This window comes from Bacillus rossius, chromosome 17 (assembly GCF_032445375.1).
Source record: "Bacillus rossius redtenbacheri isolate Brsri chromosome 17, Brsri_v3, whole genome shotgun sequence".
Classification (NCBI taxonomy): Eukaryota; Metazoa; Arthropoda; class Insecta; order Phasmatodea; family Bacillidae; genus Bacillus; species Bacillus rossius.
In genome coordinates, this window is record NC_086344.1 from 38,134,458 (window position 1) to 38,160,305 (window position 25,848).

The 25,848-nt window shown below is 39.6% G+C and overlaps 1 protein-coding gene across 4 annotated transcripts in view; it reads left to right on the forward strand.

The window, feature by feature from the left end:
* The window catches only part of LOC134540847 (UDP-N-acetylglucosamine--peptide N-acetylglucosaminyltransferase 110 kDa subunit), a 101,273-nt gene that overhangs the window by 49,453 nt on the left and 25,972 nt on the right, over positions 1-25,848 (forward strand). The window contains exons 1-6 of one of the 4 annotated variants that reach the window (XM_063383841.1): positions 3,373-3,868; positions 7,659-7,960; positions 13,910-13,999; positions 19,002-19,107; positions 20,678-20,919; positions 24,460-24,613. In XM_063383841.1, coding sequence (XP_063239911.1) covers positions 7,833-7,960; positions 13,910-13,999; positions 19,002-19,107; positions 20,678-20,919; positions 24,460-24,613 — 720 coding nt within the window. In that variant the 5' untranslated portion in view covers positions 3,373-3,868; positions 7,659-7,832. Of the gene's footprint in view, positions 1-3,372; positions 3,869-7,658; positions 7,961-13,909; positions 14,000-19,001; positions 19,108-20,620; positions 20,920-24,459; positions 24,614-25,848 lie in introns of those variants that run through there. The other 3 variants (XM_063383840.1, XM_063383838.1, XM_063383839.1) reach the window with 3 other exon arrangements.

The following is a 25,848-nucleotide window of genomic DNA, read 5'->3' on the forward strand; positions in this document are numbered from 1 at the left end:
ACAAGGATAAAATTAAATGCACGATGCAGTTGCACCATAAAACATACAGACCAACATTGGGGAAAAGCAGAATTGGAAAACAACCCCCCCCCCCCCCCCCCCCCACAGAACCGAATATATACGATGTATTCATGAGTACATAGCTGAAATAAATACACTGTGAAGGAAAGACAGCGCATTCCCTGGAGGGGGCACAATAGTCGTTGACCCCGGGACAAAGATCCACTGATGTTAAGGGGTGCCTCCCATTTCAGGTAATGATTTTATATTTATATTAATCACTGATCAACTTTTAGACTTTTTCAATTGTTTTAACTTTCACGAAACGTAAAAATATATACAGCGCATACTTTTTGCATAATTAGCTGCCAAAGTTACATTTTTAACGTTTTTGCGTTGTACAAACAGGGAGAATTTAATTGATTGCAGAACCGAAACTTTTTTTTTAGGTTTAACTGCAATGGATATGGTTTGCATTTCCATCACAAAAACTCATTTCATGTTTCTTGGCTGTCAAGATCGTAACAAATTTGAGAATTTTGAAATGCCAGGTAAAATTAAAAATTTTTTGAAAGGTTCCTATCAAATGCCGTAGGTTTATTTCATTACATGTCCATTTGAACCACTTTCGCTGAAGTGTTTGTGAAATTAAATCATTTTTCTTCGTATAGAGTTAGAGAGTAATTTGATTAGGGGGGGGGAGGAAGTTTCTAAGTGTGCGAGACTTAATCTGAAAACTGTAATTTGATGGTAAACAGGAGGGGAATTTACTGCCGTTGGTAGAGCCACGATTATTTCGCTCGGGGCTAGACTGGACTAGCTTCTGCATAACCAGAACTAATTTGTAGGGCCATGTATAGTTCGCGAAAAGATTACGAGAGTTTCTGGAAGTTGAAACACTGTAGCATCGTCTGTGTTTCGTGATTGGGTGAGTTTCTCTCAGGTACACGTCTACTGTCCCAACACCAATGACAGTAGTCCAGCGCGGAAGCAAACGCGTCCTGAGTGGCTCGGTCAAAAAAAAAAAGGCAACGACTTCTCTCGCAGACGGTCGCCAATCGCATGGTGCGAGTATAACTTGTTGCAGTCTAGTAGGCCGTTCATAAAAAAAAAATTCGCGGAAAATGCCTGCCCCTAGTAACTGGTCGCTAGAGACGTGCAAAATTCGCGAATTAATTCGGTGATAGGCTAGAATTCAAATACATATACCTCTTAGCTAATATTGCTGTTGGCTTACTGTTCATCTGGGCGAATCTCGACCAGTTATAAACCCTCAACCAAAGAAGGATCGGAATCCCAGACAAACCAGCTGAGGCGACTCACAAGTCGGCAGCCAATGAACTTGCGTTATTTGCCCGAGTGTACAGGGGTATGTGCAGTCTATCCGGAAGGCCATCGAAGCCGCGAATTTTGCAGGTCTCTACTACTGGTCGCTAACAAGGTCACAACACGTGGTTGGGCAGCTTCTTCTTGTTTTTTACAACTGGCCGAGAGCTGTCATCAGCGTGAAGCGGATGTAGGTGTGTTTACAGTCCTCTCTGCTGCACAGTGGCTCTAGTTGTTTGCGAGCGCTGCTCCTTGGTAAGGGGGTAGGGGAGGGGAGGTGATTGCTGGTTTTTATTGGTTAGTCGTCCCCGGCGGCGGGACGCGCGATGTGGGAGCCCAGTGGCGCCGCGTCGCAAAACAATACCGTAGTCCTGGGAAATTTGTCGTACACAGGGTGCTCACATTCTGGAAAGTCGAGGGAACTTATTCGAAACCCCGGGAAAGTCATTGGAATTCCTCAGCTGTGTTGAAGCTATTTGAAAAGGAAAAAAAATCTTTGCTCAATTTTGCCGCCGTTCAAACTCTGCACGAAAAAAAATTGTCACGTTCCGCCTGAGCCGAGCGTGCAAGAACCGGCCAACCACCGTGCGAGAAAATCTTCTGTAATATCAAACAGGTTAAGGCGGCCTTTTTAACTAATTGTTCGTGATTATATTTAAATTAATTGTTTAAATTAAATTTGCAAAAACTGTAAACATTTGAAAATTAAAAAGTATGCAATTTTTTATCAATGTTTTCTTATGACGTTATCGCGTAAAATTTTCGTCCGTAAACCGACTTCCAGACCCCCCCCCCCCCTTTTTTTTTTTTTTTCGGATAGTGTTTTAGTGCGTGGTGGAAACAGTTCTGTCCGCCGCCCTTGCTCACACGCTGCAGTTCCAGCTGATAAGTCCGTGCTGGCGGCTACGATCTTTATGACAGTCCTTCCTTTACCTCTTCCCTCCCCCTTTCTCTTATTCTCACCGGCGGGTCCGTCTTGTCGGATGATGTTGAGCGGTGACCATAACCTCACATGGTGGATATACGTGAAAAAATTAATAGATTTTTAATACTTTCATTGCTGTAGAGAGGTAGATATATATTTAGGTAGGGATAGAGGTACATTGTGTGTGTGTATATGTATGTGTGTATGTATATATATATATATATATATATATATATATATATATATATATATACGTACGTACTTCTAAGAAATTACTTTAAAAAAAAAATGGTTGTCTGTAAAGTCGGTTTACGGACGATAGTTTAACGTGACGTCATAACAAAACATTGATGAAATGATTGCATACTTTTATGAATATAATTTAATCATTTTTATTTTAATAATAAAAGAATAAATACTTGAAATTATACTAGTAATCAGATTTTTAAAATGCAAGAATAATTAACCTCTATTGCTGAAATTGTTGTTGTAATAAGCAATGAAAACCACATTAACTTTTCACTTCACGTGATAAACAGTCTTCGAAACAGTTCACGTGTAGATGACTTGTAATTAATTTTAAAAACTGGTTTTACCTATAAAGTTTAAATATAATTATGAACAAGTTTTCATATAAATAAACTGTAATCAAGTATCTGTCATCAATTATATGAATCACCATAATTTTTTAGTCAATAGTAACATAACCTATTACTGCACTCGCCGACAGCGTAACGGAACAATATGCGTAACGGGACACTTACGTGCGTGCAGCCGGCGTTCATCGATTTATTAGACGTCACGTCAAAAAAAATAGATTGAGGCGCGTTGGGACGTATGCCGGGCGTTAGCTAGTACATAATAAAGGGGTTGTGAAGTGCTGATTGGCTGATTGCTTGGCCCGGTGTGTATGTGTGTCTGTAGCTAAGGGAATTACAGCCCCAGAGCCGGTGCGCGCGTGTGTGTGCTCAGTCAGACCGGTCATCAGCCCTGGCGCGTGGTGGGGGGTTTTGCGGGAGGAGGGGAGGGCCGGTCGCCATGGCGACACCCCTCCACTCCCCGGCGCGCGGGGCGGGGTTGAGTGGAGGGGGTAGCCGCGGGCGCATCCCCGGCCGGGCGCGACAGTGACCCAGTCCGCCTTGCGTCGCGGTGTCACGGGACTAGGGGCGTCTTCTCATTTCCAACCCTCTCTCTTCGTAGTAGTCGCCAGGCGCTCTCTCTGTGTCCCTCCTTCCCCTCTCTCTCTCTCTCTCTCTCTCTCTCTGTGTCCACTCTCTCCACTGTCTACTGTCCACGGCAACCAAAAGACTGCGTCCACGCCTCTTGTTATAAACACAGGGAAAAAAAAAAAACAATACTTGTGTCCATATTGCTCAATGTCACCTCCGTTAACAATAAACGTATACGTGTTAAACGTATACGTGTTCATATACATATTTTTCGTGTAGGACGGTTTTTTTCTTCTTTTTTTGCTGAACGTGCCTCCGTTTGTGGTCTTGCGCGTGTGATTTTTTGTCACCCGTGACCGTCAATCAGCTGTCTCCGTCGCCTTTTTGGGAACATTGTCGGTAGATGTTCTGTGTGTGTGTGTGCGCCTCGTGTGTTCTGCTCCTGAAGGTAAGAGAGTTCGCTCAACGCCTGCCACTCCCCCCTAGGTTGTTCGTGGAGGTCATTTTTAATTTAGGATACAAAACGTTTTGGCCTCTTAACAAATTATTACTCCATTCAGGGATGATGAAGGGAGGCATTTTTAAATTTTGTTTTAATTCGATTAAAATTATATATATATTTTTTTTAAGCAGTGCTAATTGTTTTGTTTTTTACTTATTTAACTTGATTTTGCGTCACATCCCCGTAATTCACCTTTTTGTTTTTCTGGAACAGAGATTTTACTTGCTTTCCCCAAGCGTGTTCCAACGTTGTACTCTTGAATTGAGCAGCAAAATTATAATATTTGGTTAGAATTTTAATTTCTGGGTTTACATTTTCTATGTCTTTTTTTTAATTCGGTTTGAGAAATGTTTGTTTTTAAATACATAAAAACATCTTTGTGTGTGTTTATTTATTGTGTTCATTCATTCAGTCTTTGTGCAAGATATTAACTCCATCACAATGCTGCCATATTTATGTGGATAACGTGATGTTGATCTTATCCCCCCAACCCCCACCCTCAAAATCAAGTGTTAGTATTTTGTAAGTCTTCAGAACTAACTGCATTCGGCATTGTGTTTTGAGGCTTGCATCTCCGTGTTGTGTTGGTTATTTCATTTTCTTGCCATTACTATTAGAGGACTTTCATGTTTGAATTTATATTGATATATTTACTAAATATTACCTAGTAGTAGTAAAAAGTAGTGCAAGCCAGTGTTCGTGAATATGATAACTGGTGTGAGACGTTTTACAACTCGAGAGTAACATTAGTAAACCTCTGGTAAGAAGTATTTTTGCGACCCGACAACAAATTCGACAGCGCTGTGAGAATAGATCAACAAATGTATCCCTTAACTAATCGGAGTAACACACAAAAACAGAATAACCATTTCTGTATGTAAGATCCAGTCCCATGTTGGGGTCTGGTATACAATGTTGATTCATTTTCTCATTACTATTAGTTAAGAGCTGTTTCTGTTAATTTAACAACAACGTCTCTTGCATTTCTTGTTCTGTCACAAATATTTTCAATAGATATTATAAGAGTTATATATAATTGCTGTAACAAGTTGCGCAATTGATAATAATTATAAACAGATGTGCAACTTTTTACACCCATCATAATTACACGTAGTGAATATCCTTAAAAAAAAGGGGGGGGGGGGGGGTTGTCTGTAAAGTCGGTTTACAGATGATTTTTTACGTGATAACATCATAAGAAAACATTGATGAAAAATTGCATACTTTTTAATTTTCAAATATTATTTACAGTTTTTTGCAAATTTAATTTAAATAATTTGTTTAAATATAATCACGAACAATTAGTTTAAATGCCCGCTTTAACCTGTTTGATATTATAGAAGATTTTCTCGCACGGTGGTTGGCCGGTTCTTGCACGCTCGGCTCAGACGGAACGTGACAATGAGTCATGGTTTTTCATGCGTGCAGCCGCCGTTCATCGATTTATGAGACGTTATCACGTCAAAAAAAAAAGTATGCTAGTAATTGCCAGTGATGTGTAAACATCTGATCTCGGTAACGAGCAAATTTATGTTTTCTCATGTTGTTCATGTTTAAAATAAACTTATACTTATAAAACTCGGGACTCAAAATTTTTTAACATTTAATTCTTAAAAATAATACTGAGCATGATAAATTAAATATTTGCTTTTCAAATACAAAAATTTCTGGATGCGAATGACCCACGTACTTTCTGCGCCCCCCACCATAATTCGCTGCCTAAACCATAAAAGTTGCTTGGCACCATCAAACATAGATAGCAATTAGCAGTACGTAACAAATGGAAATTTTTACTATTAGAAACAGCTCCTATAATACCCCGGCTGTGGACCTGACTTTTGACAAGGAATGATATTAAAATACTGCTTGTCTTGTTAAAACTTCCTAAATAGTTAATACTATAAAGTTTTTTGAACATGGTTACATTACAAAAATATTAACCTGAAACATTTTAAGACATACATTATAACACTTGATAGTGTGTTTGTATATTTCTTTTTGCCTAAAAAGACAGAAATCAGTCTGATAAATATGTTCTACAATCAAATATTAACATTATTGAGCTGATTCAACATTATAATGTTATTTTTAAAATGGTAAATATATATATATATATTTCCAGTAATGAGGTTTGAACCACCCCCTTGAGGTTACAAGCGCGTGCGTTTCCACTGTTATAAGAAGCCTGTTGGAAAATTAGAAGGAGAATATGTATTCTAATCATTGTCATTCCAATTTTCTTGGGTTTTTTAAAACTTGAAATTATTATTTTATTATTTCTATTTTAGTTTACCAAATACGAGGTTTTTTTTTTTAACCTCCAATCGGCTGTAATAAAAAAACGGGAATGAATTGGGAAATTATTTTAATGTCAAAAGAAACGTACATCTTTACTCTATTTTTCCACATAATCACCGTGCAGATTGAGGCATTTATCGTACCGATGCACCAGCTTTCCAATACCCTCTGCATAAAATGATGCCTCCTGCCTATTCAGCCACGTTTTAACAGTGCCCTGCAGTTCATCATTGGTGTTGAAGCGTCGTCCTCCAAGCCACTTTGTCAACGTGGGGAAAAGGTGATAGTCACTCGGTGCCAAATCCGGACTGTAAGGAGGGTGATCAAAAACTTCCCATCTTCAACTGAGGTGTGAGTTGGCCGCTCCACATGGTTGGTGGAAGGGGGTAAACAGTACGAGACGTGTCGATTCGTGTACGAGTGATTAGGGTATCGATTAATGGGCATGCCATGGAGAAATTAAACTGTAATCACACTGCAGGGCACTGTTAAAACGTGGCTGAATAGGCAGGAGGCATCATTTTATGCAGAGGGTATTGGAAAGCTGGTGCATCGGTACTACAAATGCCTCAATCTGCACGGTGATTATGTGGAAAAATAGAGTAAAGATGTACGTTTCTTTTGACATTAAAATAATTTCCCAATTCATTCCCGTTTTATTATTACAGCCGATCAGAGGTTGAAAAAAAAATAACCCTCGTATATTCCGGGGTAGTTTCACTATCATAAAAAGTTTCTTTTTGGCACACCAGTATTTATATCCCCTAATGTTTACGAAAGTGACTATATACAGGTTTTATGTTGCTAGGTGTGGGTGCTGCCTCCCCCCCCCCCTCCCCCCCCCCCTCCATATTTTGTGACACATTTCCGTTTATCGACTTCCGTTTCATTTTGACGAAATTACTCCTGCCAAATGCAGTATACGGAAAGGAAAAATGTTTACACATCAAAAAAAAAATATTTGTAGTACGTAGAAACAAATGAGAAAGAGGTAGTGTGTTAAATTTACAAGGATATATCTTGATTGAGAGTATGGACGAGGAAATGAAATAACCAACTCTGCATGTGAGAGCTTGTCTGATGGGCCCGTCAACCCGGTGCACAGAGCTGAGAACCAGAAAAAAATCACAAGTTCGCTTTTCCTCTGTAAAAATTTTTAAACCTTGTGGAACCTGAAACCATATTCTGTTTTATGTTTAATTTTTTTTTTTTTGCTCGAAATATTGTGTATCGAAATTATATCACTGTCCCGACTATGTTCCATTGAAGATGTTTTGATATTTGGTGTTTAGTGGTCGTGGGGTGGGAAACTTTTTTTTTTTCATTTTGTTTTTGACTCTGATAGACCAGGCGGAGGTTGTGTTGGGGGAATATGGTGCAGAGAGAAGCGTGCATGGGCTAGGTTCACTCTTGGTTATTCTACTCTGTGACTTTTTAGAAGTTTGGTGTTGCGCTCCCCCGGGATCGTAGACAGTGGACCGTGGACTGAGGGGCGGACGGACCGGGCCACTACCGGGCACCGCGGCATGCCAGCCGGGGCAGGCCCGAGCGAGTGCTGAGGCCGCGCGGGTACGGGAGAGAGTAGAGGGGGGGAAGCCATGACGTGGTCGCGATGGATTACCAGTGCATCATTGTGTACACCATCATCACCATCCTGCCGAACCGGCCCCCGCCGGCTTCGGACTGGGAGGCCGAGCGGCGCGGCTGCTGCTTCGGCTGGGTCAAGTGCTGCATCAAGAGGTACGCCTCGCTCTCCCTCCACTCCCGTAGTGACATTCTCTGCACACTCATGTATAACGGGAATGCTGAATGTGAAAATGGGGAATTTAATACACTAGGAAACAAGGAAACAGAATTCTCTGTACGCTCGTGTTTAACGGGAATGCTGTATGTGAAAATGGGGAATTTAATAAACGAGGAAACGAAATTCTCTGTACACTCTGGTATAACGGGAATACTGAATGTGGAAATGGGGAATTTAATCCACTAGGAAACAAGGAAACGAAATTCTGTGCATGCTCGTGTATAACGGGAATACTGAATGTGAAATTGGGGAATTTAATCCACTAGGAAACGAGGAAACCGAAATTCTCTGTACGCTCGTGTTTAACGGGAATACTGAATGTGAAAATGGGGGATTTAATACACTAGGAAACAAGGAAACGAAATTCTCCGTACACTCGTGTATAACAGGAATACTGAATGTGAAAATGATTTTAATCCACTAGGAAACAAGGAAACGAAATTCTCTTGTACACTCGTGTACAACGGGAATACTGAATGTGAAAATGGGTAATGTAATCCGCTAGGAAACAAGGAAACGAAATTCTCTTGTACATCGTGTTTAACGGGAATACTGAATGTGAAAATGGGGAATTTAATCCACTAGGAAACAAGGAAACCGAATTCTTTGTACACTCGTGTATAACGGGAATACTGAATGGTAAAATGGGGAATTTAATACACTAGGAAACCAAATTCTCTGCACACTCGTGTATAACGGGAATGCTGAATGCGAAAATGGGGAATTTTTTTCCACTAGGAAACAAGGAAACTGAATTCTCTGCACACTCGTGTATAACAGGAATACTGAATGTGAAAATGGGGAAATTAATCCACTAGGAAACAAGGAAACGAAATTCTCTGCACACTCGTGTTTAACGGGAATACTGAATGTGAAAATGGGGAATGTAATCCGCTAGGAAACAAGGAAACGAAATTCTCTTGTACATCGTGTTTAACGGGAATACCGAATGGGAAAATGGGGAATTCAATCCAGTAGGAAACAAGGAAACGAAATTCCCTGCACACACCTGTATAATGGGAATACTGAATGGTAAAATGGGGAATTTAATACACTAGGAAACCGAATTCTCTGCACACTTGTGTATAACAGGAATACTGAATGTGAAAATGGGGAAATTAATCCACTAGGAAACAAGGAAACGAAATTCTCTGCACACTCGTGTTTAACGGGAATACTGAATTTGAAAATGGGGAATGTAATCCAGTAGGAAACAAGGAAACGAAATTCTCTGCACACACCTGTATAATGGGAATACTGAATGGTAAAATGGGGAATTTAATACACTAGGAAACCGAATTCTCTGCACACTTGTGTATAACAGGAATACTGAATGTGAAAATGGGGAAATTAATCCACTAGGAAACAAGGAAACGAAATTCTCTGCACACTCGTGTTTAACGGGAATACTGAATGTGAAAATGGGGAATGTAATCCGCTAGGAAACAAGGAAACGAAATTCTCTTGTACATCGTGTTTAACGGGAATACCGAATGGGAAAATGGGGAATTTAATCCAGTAGGAAACAAGGAAACGAAATTCTCTGCACACTCGTGTTTAACGGGAATACTGAATGTGAAAATGGGGAATGTAATCCGCTAGGAAACAAGGAAACGAAATTCTCTTGTACATCGTGTTAAACGGGAATACCGAATTGGAAAATGGGGAATTTAATCCAGTAGGAAACAAGGAAACGAAATTCCCTGCACACACCTGTATAATGGGAATACTGAATGTGAAAATGGGGAATTTAATCCAGTAGGAAACAAGGAAACAAAATTCTCTGCACACTCGTGTATAACGGGAATACCGAATGGTAAAATGGAGAATTTAATCCATTAGCTAATAGGAAACATTATAATGATAGTGGCAAACTCGCAGCGAACACAGTAATGCAACTTGGTGGCCAAGGTAAACGTCCGAGGAATCCGTCCTAAAAAAAATCTGAGCGTGGAGTAGCTCAATCCGAGCCGGATTACGGAAAGTGCCGAACCACGGATTGCCGGATTAAAGACCTCTCACTGTACATGTGTATTTAGGTCTGTGGTGACTGCAAGTACTACTGCTTCGCGTTGGTGTTGTCATCCCAATACCCCGGCAAGACTTTGATTCACGATCGCCGAGTGGATGTGGATGTGGTTCGGAGCCCACCGACATCTTGAAGGGCCCCGTCTCCTTCAGTCTCTGCGCGGCCGTGTGGCGTAAGGTCCTGTCGACCGACCAACGTGTTGTTGCCCTCGCAGTCGGCATCGCCAAGTTCGGGATCACTCTGACGCTCCCGGCTGCAGATTATGTAGACTCCAACACCGCGACACATCCCGGTCACTGCGGTGACAACCTGTAAAAGATATTAAAAGGATGTTTACTCAATCGTTCGTTTTTGTTAAATGTTGTTCGAGTGATGCACAGTATTTCAAAGTTACAATTGCTAAACATTTTGCGTCATTTCTGTGGAATTATATATGGTGCAACTATTTTGTTGCCATAGAATGTAACATTTCATAGTTGGGCAACTTGTGTCATGGCAAACAGTTTAATTTGATGGATGCGTTCTTGTGTAATAGCAAAGTAAAAAAAAAAAATCATTGTGTACCTGCCATGAGAAAATAGTACTGCTGCATCAACGTAATTACAATAAACAGAACAAGTTAAGTCTTTTCGAAAATTTAAGGCAAAACATCATTTGAATTAACCCCGTCTAAAAATCTAGCTAATGATGTGAACTCACTGTGTATGTTTAGGTAGGCCTTAGGTGGTGTGGTTTTTTATTTTATTTTAAGCTGCATGATGTTTGTTGGGTTAACAAATAGTGTAGAAAGCCAGGGGTGTGTTCAATTTTTTTTTGTTTTGAATATATATTTTGACAAGTTTTTATTTAAATGATTCTAAAATATACGCCTGTGGCACAGGTAGCCAATACAATAATGAATAGTTGTAGGATGCGTAAAAAAAAGAGTGGGTAATATGGTGTTCTTTTGCATACCACACAGTGCTGCCATTATAAATTGTACAGACTGAAACTTGCCAGAGTGGGTATTTGCACCGAAATATTGCTTTGCATACACCTGATGCTAAAAGGAGAAGTAGAGGGGTTTTTTCTTGATGTTTAACGTCTTGGCTCTCAGTATACAGCATTTTCTAGAAGTAATTTAGTGAATGGAACGGGAATATTATAATCACGAGCTGTCTTCTGTGGCGGATGGCGGGAACTTTATATTATTAATTGTTTAATGGATTTTAACAAGATGGGCAGTATTTTAATAAAATTCCTTTTTGACAATCATGTCTAAAGGCAGGGTTTAGTTTTTTTTTTTTTCCCAAAGGTTTTTTTTTTTTTTTTTTTCCTTTATTTATCTATCAAAGCTTGATTATATTTTATATAGTTTAAAATTTTACCCTGCAATTTTTTTTAATGGTTTTGTAGTCAACATTGCTGCTCCAGCAACGAGTTTTAAAGTATTCTGCTTTAAATTCCGTGTCAGAGTTTCGTATTATAAGTATATTTGTAACGTGAATTTGCTCATTACCGAGGTTAAATGTTTGCTGCACGTATCTGACGAGTGAACAGAAGGACTCGCTCAGTAGTTGTGGGTGGAACTGGGTGGAACCGAACTGGCTCTACGCGTCGTCGTCCTGAAACAGGCCGCTGCTTGGCGAGAAGAGAAGTGGGGGAAGCAATCACACTCGTGGGCGCTAATCCTCTTAAACGCCCTGCGCTCCGCTCACCCTCAAAGCAAACGAGGAAACTCGTGGTCACAGACTTGAACGTAGCGGGAACTGCATTTATTTTGGCAAGAGCCATTGCCTTTGTGCTACGGATACTTGATTAAGTGGTTTTTATCCTAAATAATTTTTCATTTAATTTTTTTTTTTTTTGTTTTGGCACATTATTTAAAATAAATTCATAATAAAACAAAATTTATTTGTTCGTGAAAGATTTTTCTAAAAAAAAAAAAAAAAAAAGTGTAGTTGGAAAACCTGATTTTTATTGTTTTAGTTAATGATATAATGAAAATTAAGAATTTTAAGATGATGGCAACGTACTCTATACCACGTGATTTCATTCTGACATAAAAATTTGCTTTTGAGTTCATGAAAACCGTTAAATAAAGCAAAAAATTTGGTTATATTATGAATAAATATAAAATCGTGTTAAAACGAAACATCGGTAGCATAATAATATAGGGTACTACCCTCTTCAAAGGCATCTGTCCTATGTCAGGTTGTTGTGGTTTTTTTTTTTTTTTTTTTTTTTCCCACACTGTTATAAATCAGTAAGCATTTGAGTGACTTAAATTTATGCATGCATACACACAATATTGTTTCTTGATTAACTTCATGAACCCATTTCTTTTTACGGTTACATACTGTGAGAGCCAGCAGACTATTATCATCATCATCGGAATCATCATTCGAATCCCATGGGATGCGTCTCTCCGACATCGCGAACTGGACCTTCCTGTTTGGCCGCCTGGCGCGGCGAACATCGTGAATGTATTGAACATCGCAAACATAGCGTAGTTTTCTGTGTGGCCTCGCCTTAAGTGCGAAGAAGGAGGCACGGAGGTGCAACTCGAGAATTTTATTTTCCCCTGCAATTTTTGGGGGAATTATTTTTTGGGAAACAAAATTCTTGGAAGAAGTTGGGGGTTCTGGGAAAATTGGGGAAATATTTTATCCGTCTAGCCTTACTACTAATGCCATCTCCGAAATTTTAGTTCAAACAACACATACTTAATTTTCTAGACGTTCACTAGATGTCACCACTCTCTTCAAATCAATCAAATGAATCTGTGTCTGTTTGTTATTGTGTTTGCTTGTTTTTGTTATTTATATTTTGTATTGTTATATACTTAAGTAATTCAAAGCATTCAAAATATACCACCACAACTGTACTCTTGTCTCTGACTAAGACTCATCATAGCTCTCTTAATCTATTTCTCAAGTTACTATACAGTCTCGTTGTTATGACCAGAAAAATAAAAATCTTCACCATGTTGCTGTAAATCAGTAGAACGATAAAAAAAAAGCATGAAGAAAACAAATGTGGTGCCTTAAGCAGCATATTTTTTTCTGTTTTGGTTATGTGTTAGTTTTTATTTACAAATTAAAAATGTTACAGTGTATGTACTATAATTTTTTTTGATAAGTACTGTAACTTTACGGCCCTGAACACACAATCCCACCTCTTCAAGCTGTCGGCACTGGTAATAAATTATATTTTAAAGGAACGGGTGGGTAAAGCCCACCGCACACAGTACAATATTTTCTACTAGTTTGCTTACTAGAATGCTTACTGGATTCTGTACTGTGTAGGCTACAAGCTGAAACACTATGTGCGCTACAAGTTTCTGCTGCACACCATTCTAGCTGCCTTACTAGTTTTGTTAAGAGAATATTCTCCACAACAAGTTTTTATTAAGATAATTCACATTTTTTTTTACTGCATGCAAACAAGGCTCTTCTTTGTATGCATTTATTAAAACGAGAAGTTGGTTGGTCACTAGTCCACTTCTTTCCGGCATGTTTATCACGACATGCGCGCTTACAAGTGTAAGCAACCCCTCGTGCTGTTTTCGTGAGTTCTGATTGGCCACTCCTTAAATATTGGAACACACCAAGCAACGAAAATAGGACGCTGTCTATTACGCAAAACCAGTAGCCCAGCTCGTTCAGCTACTAGTATCCAGTTTGAATTCGAGTGAAGAAACTAGTAGTAGAGCCAGTACGACTCCTAGCTTACAATATTGCAAGGAATATTGTACCGTGTGCGGCGGGCCTAAGGTAGGGGGATTGGTTATTGTCTGCTGTGGGGAAGTTTCTAACGCTGCGTGTGCAAGCCCTGGTGAGGGAGACGTGAGCGAGTGTGTGTGTGTTTGTTTCAGGGCGGTAGCGGCCTACCTGCGGGCGCTCAACCTGAGCCCCAACAATGCAGTGGTGCACGGAAACCTGGCCTGCGTGTACTACGAGCAAGGGTGGGTACTCCCGCGACGCTCCCCTCCCGCTTGTCTTCGTGCCGGTGTTGTGGCTTGCTTCATTCTCAGGGAACTCCAGCGTTTACACACAGAAGTTTCAAGTAATGATTTAGCTTTGAAAAAAGATAACGTTACCTACCTTTTTTTATATTTTGGTATTTATTTAATTGTTTATAATACTTTGTTCTCCAGCCAATTTTTTTTATGTCATAATTTACACTTATGTTAATGTTGTTAAATACATGAATCACACATGTCAATACGTGCTTACAGGAACACCTGTGCAAACCGGCACTCTATTATCTCAATTTTTGGGTTCTCTTCCTTGCTAAACTAAAAAAGATGGTGTAAGTTTTTAATAAATATTTTAACATCACGTATAATTATGTGTGGAGATGTACCTCCTGCTCCGATGTATGGAGTTATGTAGATGATAACTGCGGACACTTGTAAGGAATGGTTGGCTTTATAATGTAGATAATCCTCATAGTGACCGTCTGCCCAACCCAGCTAGTATTCATGAGTAGGGATAGGAAATATGTGCTGCTTCAGTGGTGGCGATGTGTTGTACGATCCTCGGCACACTCGGGCAATAACGACAAAAATGCAAATTAATGCAGCTAATTATGCAAAAAATGTGTGATTCACATATTTTAACCATAAGTTAAACCATTGAAAAATCCTAAAAATTTAACCTATTAACGTAAATATTAAATCATAGCCTGAAATGCAAGGCACACCCTTAAATCTTGCTCAGTACTGTTTTATAACAAATGTGTTCCATTTTCGCCCAACCATAAGCTCTGATAATGTACTAAGTTATTAAGTAAGAACATAGTTAAATAAATAAAGAAATGTGTGTGTACTAGATTGCAATGGATATTATTTTCTGTGGTGATTACAGCTATGTAATAATAAATATCAGGTAACACGTTCTGATTTTTTTATGAAATAAGCTAGTTTTGGATTTTATTCTTAATTTTGAACTTTTTCCTTGTGATTCTCACCACCAATTACGGCAGCCTTATTTTGTGCATGCATAACTGATCAACTTTAAAAAATATATATATATATATATATATACACACACACACACTCTGCTGTAACCAGGATGATGTGTGTGGTTTTTTGTGCTTATTTTATGGCCATTGAAGACAGGCCATTGTGTGTGGTTTGTGTTTATCGTTACAACTGAAAACTGTCAACGTGCTTGTCTTTGTGTCGATTGTAGCCCAGTCTCTTCTCTTGTGACGGACCACACGGTGCATTCGCCAGAAACCAAACCAGCGGACATGTACCGTGCTAATGCATTCCCGCTACTCTATGTTGGTGAAGTCCTCAGAGTGTCTCCGCTGCTGTAGTTATGCCTCGTACAGTACAGGGCGTCCCGCGTGTCTACATGCGTATTGTCTTTTACAGTGTTGCATGCAACGCGACAGATTGCGTAACGTGCGGGAAATCGTGCTGCCATTCCGAGGTCAGAGGATGTTCAGCCCGGTAATTGTTTTACTACAAATTGTGTACCAAAACTTTTGTGTTTAATTCAGGTTTGCTTATCTTGTGGTTTTGTATCTATGTCACTGTGGCTTTCTTCTTTATAGATGTGCTGAGGAAGCGCGGTTCATTGTAAATCCGCTTGGACGCTAGAGGACGTGGGAATCGTAGGTCATCTATTAAATCCCTACTGCTGTAGGCGATTTTAGGATCCAATGACGTGAACGCGTGCAAAACCTGTTTCAACTCTTTAAGGACTAGGCAGTGCGAATCACATTCTGGAAAAGTGTTTGTGGATTTTGTTCCTCTCGGTCATGTATCACGAAACACGTCTCGGAAAGGTCGGCGGTCTCGTGGTAACGTGAGCAGATGTATTTCAGATGTAGGAAAGATGCTGCCCGTGTAGTGAACAAGTGTCAGCTGACAAACTGAAACAACTGCAGATTGTGGCGCACCTGATCATCTTCGGTGAAGTGCTGATTGGCTGCGTGGTAAATAAGATCAGATTTAGAAACTGCCACCGACCTGAATGGAGAAAGTACACATGTGTTGGCAGGCAGTGCTTTTCTTTGGCACAGAGTTTTTTTTTTTTTTTTTTTCCGGGGTAATGACTGAAAAGAGGTCTACGGATAACCGAAAAACACTGTTAAAGCAATGTCAAAAAATAACTGATTGAAATTTTTTTATCACGACTATTTAGGCGAACACCATGATCCTCAAAGTAATGCCCTAATTCATTCCAGTAAAACAGAGCCCTAATCAAAACAGCGCTAGTCACATTTGTTCCCATAAGAGAGTAGGTATTTTAATCCAAATAATTCATTTTCCAAATAGGTGTGTGATTGCTAGAGACAGGTGTTTTCGGTGAAAAAATTTGCACAATTTCGTTAATTTTTACGAGATGATTTCGGTATATTTTTCGCTATTTTATCAGTAGTTTCGTCAAACATTTCGTTGATTTTAAAACTGCAATATGAGGTTTATAAATATAAGTTCTACGTGAATGTGTTTAATATGTCTTTTAAGAGTAGAACTACACAGTTTGTCTGCATTGTTCAGGTGTTAAAAAATGCATATTGTATTTACTAGGCCTAAACATGTTACAAAGCACAGTACTGGAAACTGTTTTAAAAAATTTACTGACAAAAAAAAGCTCAAGTCCTAACCTAAAAACAAATAAGTTACGTCTATTTTTACCTGTGGCTAGGTTATATCAACTTTTTCCGATAAGTGCTGTAAAAAAACACGACTCGCAGCTATATGAATATTTCAAGAGTAGGTAGGCCTAACAAAATTTATTATCGTAACGTTCTGTTTATCTGCTTAAGAATGCACAAAACTGTTAAAATATCGTACGCTTTAGTACCTACCGGCAATGTACTTGTGCATCCATTGACGAAGTTTCGGGTCATCCAGTTTTTCAATCGGTATGTTCGCTTCGAAAAAATCTCGAGTTGTTGACATAATGAACTCATTCTTGTCAAATTTTGCGTTTTTTGCCGTCAATAAGGCTGATTCCAGCGAAACTTGCCTTTTTGAACCGGATTGTTGACTTTCCTTGTTTTTGTTATGCGAGGCACTGTTTTTTATGTGTTTCAAGCACGTGTCTTTCCGTTGCCACTCTATTCTAATGTTGCAGTACTTGCACACGAGAATTTTTTGCACTTTGTCAAAGACATAGAATCCTTTGCTCGCAAACTCCGCCGCCCTGTCAAATACTGTCACAACCATTTTAAAATCAACGTTTTACGAAAGAAACAGAGAAAAACCGTTTGATTACATCCACGCCATTTTAACAAACTGTGGCGAGTGGCGACTCTGGCGAGGCGATAGTGCGACACGAATACGACTTCCTAGACTATCAAAAGTCGTTAACAATCGATTATAATCGACTGCTGTTATCGAGTATTCAAAATACGGACGTCTAGCTATTTTCAGTGTGTTTTTTCGTAATTTTTTTCGTGATTTCTCTAAATAATTGATAATTTCGCATTTTTAAGTTTATGTATATTAATTTCGTTAATATTTCGCTATTTCGCGCATCGCGAAAAACACCTGTCTCTAGTGATTGCTGACTACCATTTTAATCAAGACACTACTCCTGTTAAAATTAATTTACATTACTAATGCATTTGAAGTACATTTAAATGAATGTAGAATAACGTTTAGAGATTAAAAAATATAAGATTTAATTTAAAATTTCATGTACTGCATTTTTTTGCATAATGGGCTTAGACATTACATTTTTTTTTTTTTTATGTAGGCATTATACCAACATTTCTGGGTTACGAAATAATAATGTTACTGGTATAGGAGATATATTTCAGTTCTAATAAGAATTTAAAAAGCATAAACTTGATGTTTTCTTTTATTAGAAAGATTATTTAACCTGTTAAGTAAATTCTCGACCATTGTTCGCTAAATGCATGTCTTGTCATGATTTGCCACTAGCGCATCCTAGTTGCGCGAGGTGAAACATCCCTGAAAGATTCTGGCTTTTATCTCCAGAGCAGCTGTTGACATGCAGGATGGCGGAACATAAACGTCTGCAGAACACCCGGGCGTTGTGTCGGAAATAATCATGCGATGGTGGAAGTGAGGAAAAGCAAAATATTGTTTGTTAATTTGTTGCATTACTAGTTCATTGCGATGTATTTAATACTACACAAGTGCCGTTGCCATTGTGGGCGCACGGGAATAAAAAAAGACAAAAAATTATTTTAGATTTTTAAGGTTTAGGAAATCGAAATATGGCACGGTTAATCCGCAACCGGATAACCTGCACCCAGATTTTATATAGAAACGCACACATCCATTTCCTTTTCTCTGCCACACATACATACTCTCCCCTTCTGCTTTATTGCTATTGGCTCTGGCTCGCAGGATATAACAACACCCCTGTGCTGTGGTCAGCACCGATACACCTAAAACTTACTTCTAAGTGTCTTGAAGTCCAGAGGTGGGGCAGCTTTCACACGTATTGACTTGATGTAAGCTTTTGGACATACGCCATTGCTAAGCACATGTATGTCTGTAGAAAAAAAAACTACAAAAAAAACACAAATGACAAAAACACAAATTAAGCAAAAAAAATTGTGGGGGTTTTTTTTTCATCATCTTCTTCTTCTTCTTCTTCTTCTTCTTCTACAGACATGCATTTGCTTAGCAATGGCGTATGTCCAAACGCTTACATCAAGTCATGCACTCCCATTGCACAAATCTTTCAAAGATAATTTCACACTTAATGGTGAACCAGTTACCATCAGTGATCAGGAGGTCTACTTTACAAACATCGTCTTATTATTATTATTATTATTATTATTATTATTATTATTTATTTATTTATTTAGATTTAGTTGAGTACCAAAAGACCATGAAAATTCTTACCAAGTGCTTTCCGAGAAACGTCCATGACGTGAAATGTGTTCTGTCGTGTTGGTTGGTTTGTGGGTTGGTGATGCGCTGCGTTAAGGGCCGTGTGACATGGTCCGTCCTGTGTGTGTTCCAGCCTTATTGACCTGGCCATCGACACGTACCGGCGGGCCATCGAGCTGCAGCCCAACTTCCCGGACGCCTACTGCAACCTGGCCAACGCGCTCAAGGAGAAGGGGCAGGTGAGAGCGCTCTTGCGGGGTCGGACGTAACGGGACGTAACGGCCGCCGGAAGCAACAGTAAATGAAGGACGGGTCGCGCAGGTCGCCGAGACAAAGCCGCGAAATAACGCGGTGCTCAGAAAGTCACGCAAGTTCGATTCCCCCCCCCCGTGACCTTTCTCTAACTTGAATTTCGAATAGGGATGAGCCAATCAAATCTTCGGAATACCATCAAATTCTTAGTATTCAAAGGTTTCAATATTCTAGGGAGAAAGATTTTTAAAAAATTAGACAAAGTAAAGTAAATTAAAATATTCAACGCTGATAACATCTAAATTTTTCTAGGATAATTTTTTGCTTCAAACCCTTCCTGTTACCGTTCCCCAAGATATTGTACTTTTAAAATGTAATTATATAAACAAAATTACAATAGGTATCGATTCTGGAAACTTATTTTGTGAAATAACCATTTAAAGGGCAGTGTTTTTCAATACCATAGTTTATATATATATATATATATATATATATATATAATTCATTTATTGTACATTATTTTATTATATCTTTAACCCTTCGCGCTCCAAACGCTTGCCCTTTTCGAACTCTTATTTCAATTCTTTGTTAAACTGGCTCTCCAAACCCTTTATCTGTGGCATTGTTCTATGACTCAAGGAATTGCAGAGACTGACTGGGCAAAGGATAGGAACAGGAAATTACAGACGGCAAATTTAGCTCGACAAAGCAGTTCAGGGGACTAAGTTACATCTGTGCATTGTTCTGCTGTTTCTTGTTTTTTTCTGTATGCACAGGTCTTGTTGCAACTGTCTCGTATTCATCATTATACAGTTTGTCCATAAAAGAATGTCTCAGTTTCGATTATATTTTGTAACAGTTGAATTTAAACCATTTTAAACAAATCGTACCTAGTTTTCTTATGTTCAGTATGTTCACTTTTAGTTATACGGCACACATCCAGCCTAAAGTCCAATTCTGTGTCTCAACTCTGGAAAATCATTAGGTAGCGTCAGAAAGTAGGTGCAATCTTTTATAAAGCCTCAAAGGAAAATCAGCGTGGCGTTATGTCAGGTGAACGTGGAGGCCAGCGAAATAGAGCTCTGTTGTCTCGACCATTATGTCAGGTACTTGGACGTTCAACCACTCTCGCATGAAGAGATTCCAATAGGGAGGGGCTCCATCCTGTTGCCAAATAAAGTTTTCAGGTACACCCTCCACTAATTGGAGAAAAGAGTCATTCTTTCAACATATCCAGATAAGCAAGCGAGAAAACAACAAAGCAGTAGTAGGCCTAATCGCGCTAAAAAAACTGTTTTTTAGTTACTCTTTTGATTGTGACCTTGAAAACAACACACTACAACGCTTACTTTTGATACTTTTATGGGCATGCTGTAATGTGGCCAGGCAGGTACTACTGGCTTATTCTCACGTGTTGACGTGTCTGTGAGGGTGGATTGTTCTGCGACGACCAGCGTGGGCCCGAGACGTGCGGGGTGGCTTGTTCTCGGTCCGGAAAAGGACCGCTGGAAGGCTGCGGCGGCGGTGGGGCAGTGTCTGGGTGACGTTGGGCGCCAGGTGTCGGAGGCGGAGGAGTGCTACAACACGGCGCTGCGGCTGTGCCCCACGCACGCCGACTCGCTCAACAACCTGGCCAACATCAAGCGCGAGCAGGGCTACATCGAGGAGGCGACGCGCCTCTACCTCAAGGCCCTGGAGGTGTTCCCGGAGTTCGCGGCGGCCCACTCGAACCTGGCGTCCGTGCTGCAGCAGCAGGGCAAGCTCAACGAGGCGCTCATGCACTACAAGGAGGCCATCAGGTGCCGACACCCTCTTTCCGCTCTCCGCTCCCGCTATCCGCTCCCGCTCTCCGCTCCCGCTCTCCGCTCCCGCTATCCGCTCCCGCTATCCGCTCCCGCTATCCGCTCCCCGCTCCCGCTATCCGCTCCCGCTATCCGCTCCCGCACCGCCGCTATCCGCTCCCCGCTCCCGCTATCCGCTCCCGCTATCCACTCCCGCACTCCGCTCCCGCTATCCACTCCCGCACTCCGCTCCCGCTATCCGCTCTCGCTATCCGCTCCCGCTCCCGCTCTCCGCTCCCGCCCTCTGCTCTCCGCTCCCGCCATCCGCTCCCGCTCCCGCTCTCCGCTCCCGCCCTCTGCTCTCCGCTCCCGCCTTCCGCTCTCCGCTCCCACTCTCCGCTCCCGCTATCCGCTCCCACTATCCGCTCCCGCTCCCGCTCTCCGCTCTCCGCTCTCCGCTCTCCGCCCTGTCGGTTCACGGACGATAGTTTAACGTGACAGCGTCACTGGTGTAACTTTTAACATCCTGTACCCTGATACTGAATTAAGTGAATATCTGTTGAAAACATTTGTGGCAGACAAAAAATTCAAGAGGGGAGGGGCATCAAGTTAACAAATTTATAAACAGCCCTAAATTAAAGTAATGACGATAGTTTAACGTGACGTCGTCATAGCAAAACTTTGATGAAATGATTGCGTACTTTTATGAATAAATATTGAATCATTTTTTTATTGAATTATCACTATATTTTATGTGGATTCAAAGGAGAAGTGAAATGAAATCTACAACTTAATTGATGAATTTACTTTTATTTTGCTCTCGTCGATTCAAATATGTTTATAACTATAAACGAACAGATTATTTTAACTATAACTTTTATACATGTTTGCTATTTAACTTCTTCCAATCTGTGTTATTCTGTTAATGATATGACGTTGGTAGGAAACGAATGGGAGTGTTTTCAAGTTTAATGTGCCTTGAAAAAGTCAAATCGATGGTTTTTTCCAATCGAGTGGAAGAGAGATAGATGTGGCGCAAGCGTGCAATGAGCGTAACGGGACACATCGTAATGGGACACTTTTTCGTGCGTGCAGCCGGTGTTCATCGATTTATTAAGACGTCACGTCAAAAAATTGACTTGATAACGTCTTATAAATCTATGAACGCCGGCTGCACGCACGAAAAAGCACGACTCATTGTCACGTTCCGCCAGAGCCGAGCATTGCAAGAACCGGCCAACCACCGTGCGAGAAAATCTTCTATAACGTCAGACAGGTTAAGGCGGGGCTTTTTTTAACTAATTGTTCGTGATTATATCCAAACAAATTGTTTAAATTAAATTTGCAAAACACCGTGAATAATATTTGAAAATTAAAAAAAGTATGCAATTTTTCATCAATGTTTTCTTATGACGTTATCGCGTAAAATTATCGTTCGTAAACCGACTTTACACAGATAACTTTAAGGAAAAATGTTTGTTTCCTTCTGTAATTTTGAACTCTTGTTCCGTGTACCCTGAAAAGTCAAAGAAATCAAAAATATTCTTGGAATTACTATGCGTACTTACAAAGAAACACACTTTCTCCCACTCTGTTAAAATATTAAAAAAATTTAAGTTAAGAAAAATGTGTTTCCTTCTGTAATTTTGAACTCTTGTCACGTCACAAACACGACAGACAAGACAGTGTTTTGACAAACCACATTGGACCTTATTGCGTGTTCTATGATTTAAACTAATCGATACTTTGGCAATTTTAACTAATTGGTTCGAGCAATAGACTGAGAAATTCTTGTAACTTCCATGCCACAATAATCAGAAAAAATAAGCATTTATACATTCTGCGGAACATTTTTCATCTTTGCTATTTTTACTTGCAAAATAGCAACTTATCATTACTTCTCTAAAATGTGTAAGCTCATTTTAAATTTATATATTTAAAAAAAATTTCAATTGTGGACCTTCACATATAAATATTACTTATGTTTGGTACATTTTTAACAGATTATATATATGTGTGTGTTTTTTTTTTATTTGAAGTTAATTTGCATATTCATAGTTAAACCACTCACTAAACATAATAATTTAACTAATCCTAAGTGATTAACTTTCTGAACGGACCACGCTCATAGAAATTATCAGATAGTCATGCTGCAAATCTGTAGGAACAAAATTGACATTTACTAACTTTACAAAATAAGTTTCCATGTACAAACAATTACAAATATGTAATGGTCTGGAAAATTTTCCATATAAACTAAAAAACCTGGTAGTCATGAAAATTTCAGTTTTAAAAATTTGTAGCCACCCTGAACAGGAGAATTATTTATTATCATTTTTACAATTAATGCATTTGGTCTTGTCATAAAGAAAGAATATTTTTAAAAAAAATATTAAGTTCCTGTTTTTACAAAAACAGTGTAATTTTAACTGAAACCTGATGCTTTTCAACAATATAATATTTTTTTATTAAAAATATCTTGACTACTCGGAACAAAAATAATTGCCAAGAATTTGTGTGTTTCAAAAATATATCAAAAGTATAATGTACAAATGAGTTACTTATAGCTGCTGTGTTAAACTCTTAAACTCAAATTTTAAAAATTAATAATACATTTTTCCAATCTATTTAGTATATACATTTTGCAACAAACTTAATGCTTGATAAATTACTTTCTGTGAATTGAATATATTTTTTAAAAAAATCCATAGCATTTTGTTTTTTGAGTTAAGGTTTGATTAAAAATGTTGATTAATTCCATGAGTTTAGTTTCATTTTGGGTGCTGTTTGTTCAACAATATGGCACGCGTCATTCGAAACAAACCACCAATGATTTCACAATTTGTACTCGGATTGCACTGCAACGACATGACAGGTTTTTCCCACCGTTAGGTAACAACAACAACAAAAAACTGATTGTAGAAACACGTCACTTCCGGGCGCTAGGTGGCCACCTGTTTAAACCCTAAAAATTCCTGAACTTTCAGGCAGGCCGGCCAACGTGACAGTTTTGTTCTTCTCTTCAAGCACTGCACTATTTACACCAGGGGCGAAGTCGGGGGGGAGGGGGGGGATTTAGGGGTTCAAACACCCCCCACCCCTTAGCACCAAATATTTAATTAATTTCTTATTCGTCACTCAAACAAATTTCATATTAAAACTAATAAAAAAAATTTACTATTACAATATTTAAATTTAAGTAATTTATGTACCGAAAACTGCTAAAATAGCACTATTTTACACCTTCAAATCCAAATTTTCCCAGGGGAGGACTCCCTGAGACCACCCGCTTTAATAGGGGGGGGGGGGGAGCATGCTTCTTAACACCCCCCCACACACAAATCATGACTACGCCACTGATTTACACTAAACAGGTGCTTTGTGGTGTATTAATTTGGCATTTTTGGTGTTTGTGTGTTTGTATCGGCTATTTTTGAGGTGTTGTTCTGGTTCCGTCTCGACTCGCCCCTGGTCGTGGTTTGGTCTGCCGGAGACGAGAGACGTGGGCCGGAGACGGGGACGTGACGAGGGGCGGGTGTGTGCTTGTGTGCGCGGCAGGATCCAGCCGACCTTCGCGGATGCGTACAGCAACATGGGCAACACGCTCAAGGAGATGCAGGACATACAGGGGGCGCTGCAGTGCTACACCCGCGCCATCCAGATCAACCCCGCCTTCGCCGACGCCCACAGCAACCTGGCCTCCATCCACAAGGTGCGGCACGCACCATCGAGTTTTTGAGGATTTTAAAAAACATTTACTACTGGCTCGCTGTAGGAAAGGTTTTGATGGGAGATTAAAAAACTGACGAAAACTAGCTTCTACCGCGCAGCTCAGGTCCCCCCCCCCCCCCCCCCCCTCCCTTCTTTGCGACGGAGAGGGATAGTGACGGAAATTCTCTGTCACAAAGCAGTGTTGGGGGGGGGGGGGGGGGGACCTGAGCTGCACGGTAGAAGCTAGTTTTCGTCAGTTTTTTATACTTCCGTCGAAATCTTTCCTACAGCGAGCCAGTGGTATATAAATTTGTTAGTTCATGAAACAAACATTTAAAGGGTTGGATGTTTCAGCGCCGTAGTTTCCGTGTTTTTATCGCATAATCGTCGCACGTGTTATGCTAAAAATCAAGTTAGAAAAATTAGGAGGTTGCAACCTTTGTGAGAGAAAAAAAATTTTGTTGGTGTTAAGTTTTTCATTAAAAAAAATGGTTGCATGAAAAATATGTTTAATTAAAAAAAAATTATACGAAAGCACTACAAACTATGTAGATCAATTATTTGTACAACAAAAACGTATTTCATTTGGCTTAAAATGAAACAAAAACAAGACCACAAAAGTGTTCAGGCAAATGTAGTTTACTTTGCATGAGACAGAGCACGTACTGTGAATGCATTTGGCGAGCTGTCAATATTGATATTAGGCTACGTGCGCGCACTCTACGTGGACATCAATGTAACCAAACATGAATGTTGCCAACTAGCGCTGGCTACGTTTGGAATTGCCTTTAAAAGATAATTATCTCATCGGACTTTGTATTTTCGTTAATTAGTAAGGAAAGGGTTGATATCCCAACGAATAAGGGATTTAAACTTAAAATACAAAATTTTATATGGAAAAAGAAGTTCATGGTAACATATTACATTCGACAGGAAATTGTATTTTGCGAGTACATTTAAACGAGTTTTACTATAATTATAATTACTGTATTTTCCCATTATAATACACACAATGCCTGACAACAACTTTAAAACCGCTTTGTCCTATGCTCTTTGGCAAGGTCATGTTTACTACCTCCTTAAAGCACCAAAAACATTGTGCTATTTTTATGCTAGAATTTTTTTCCCCGGATTCTGAAGCCCTAAAACAACACTGCGACGATTATGCGATAAAAAACAGTAATAAGAGACAGATTAGTATTCAGTGGCTTAATTGTGATTTAAATTTGGGACTGA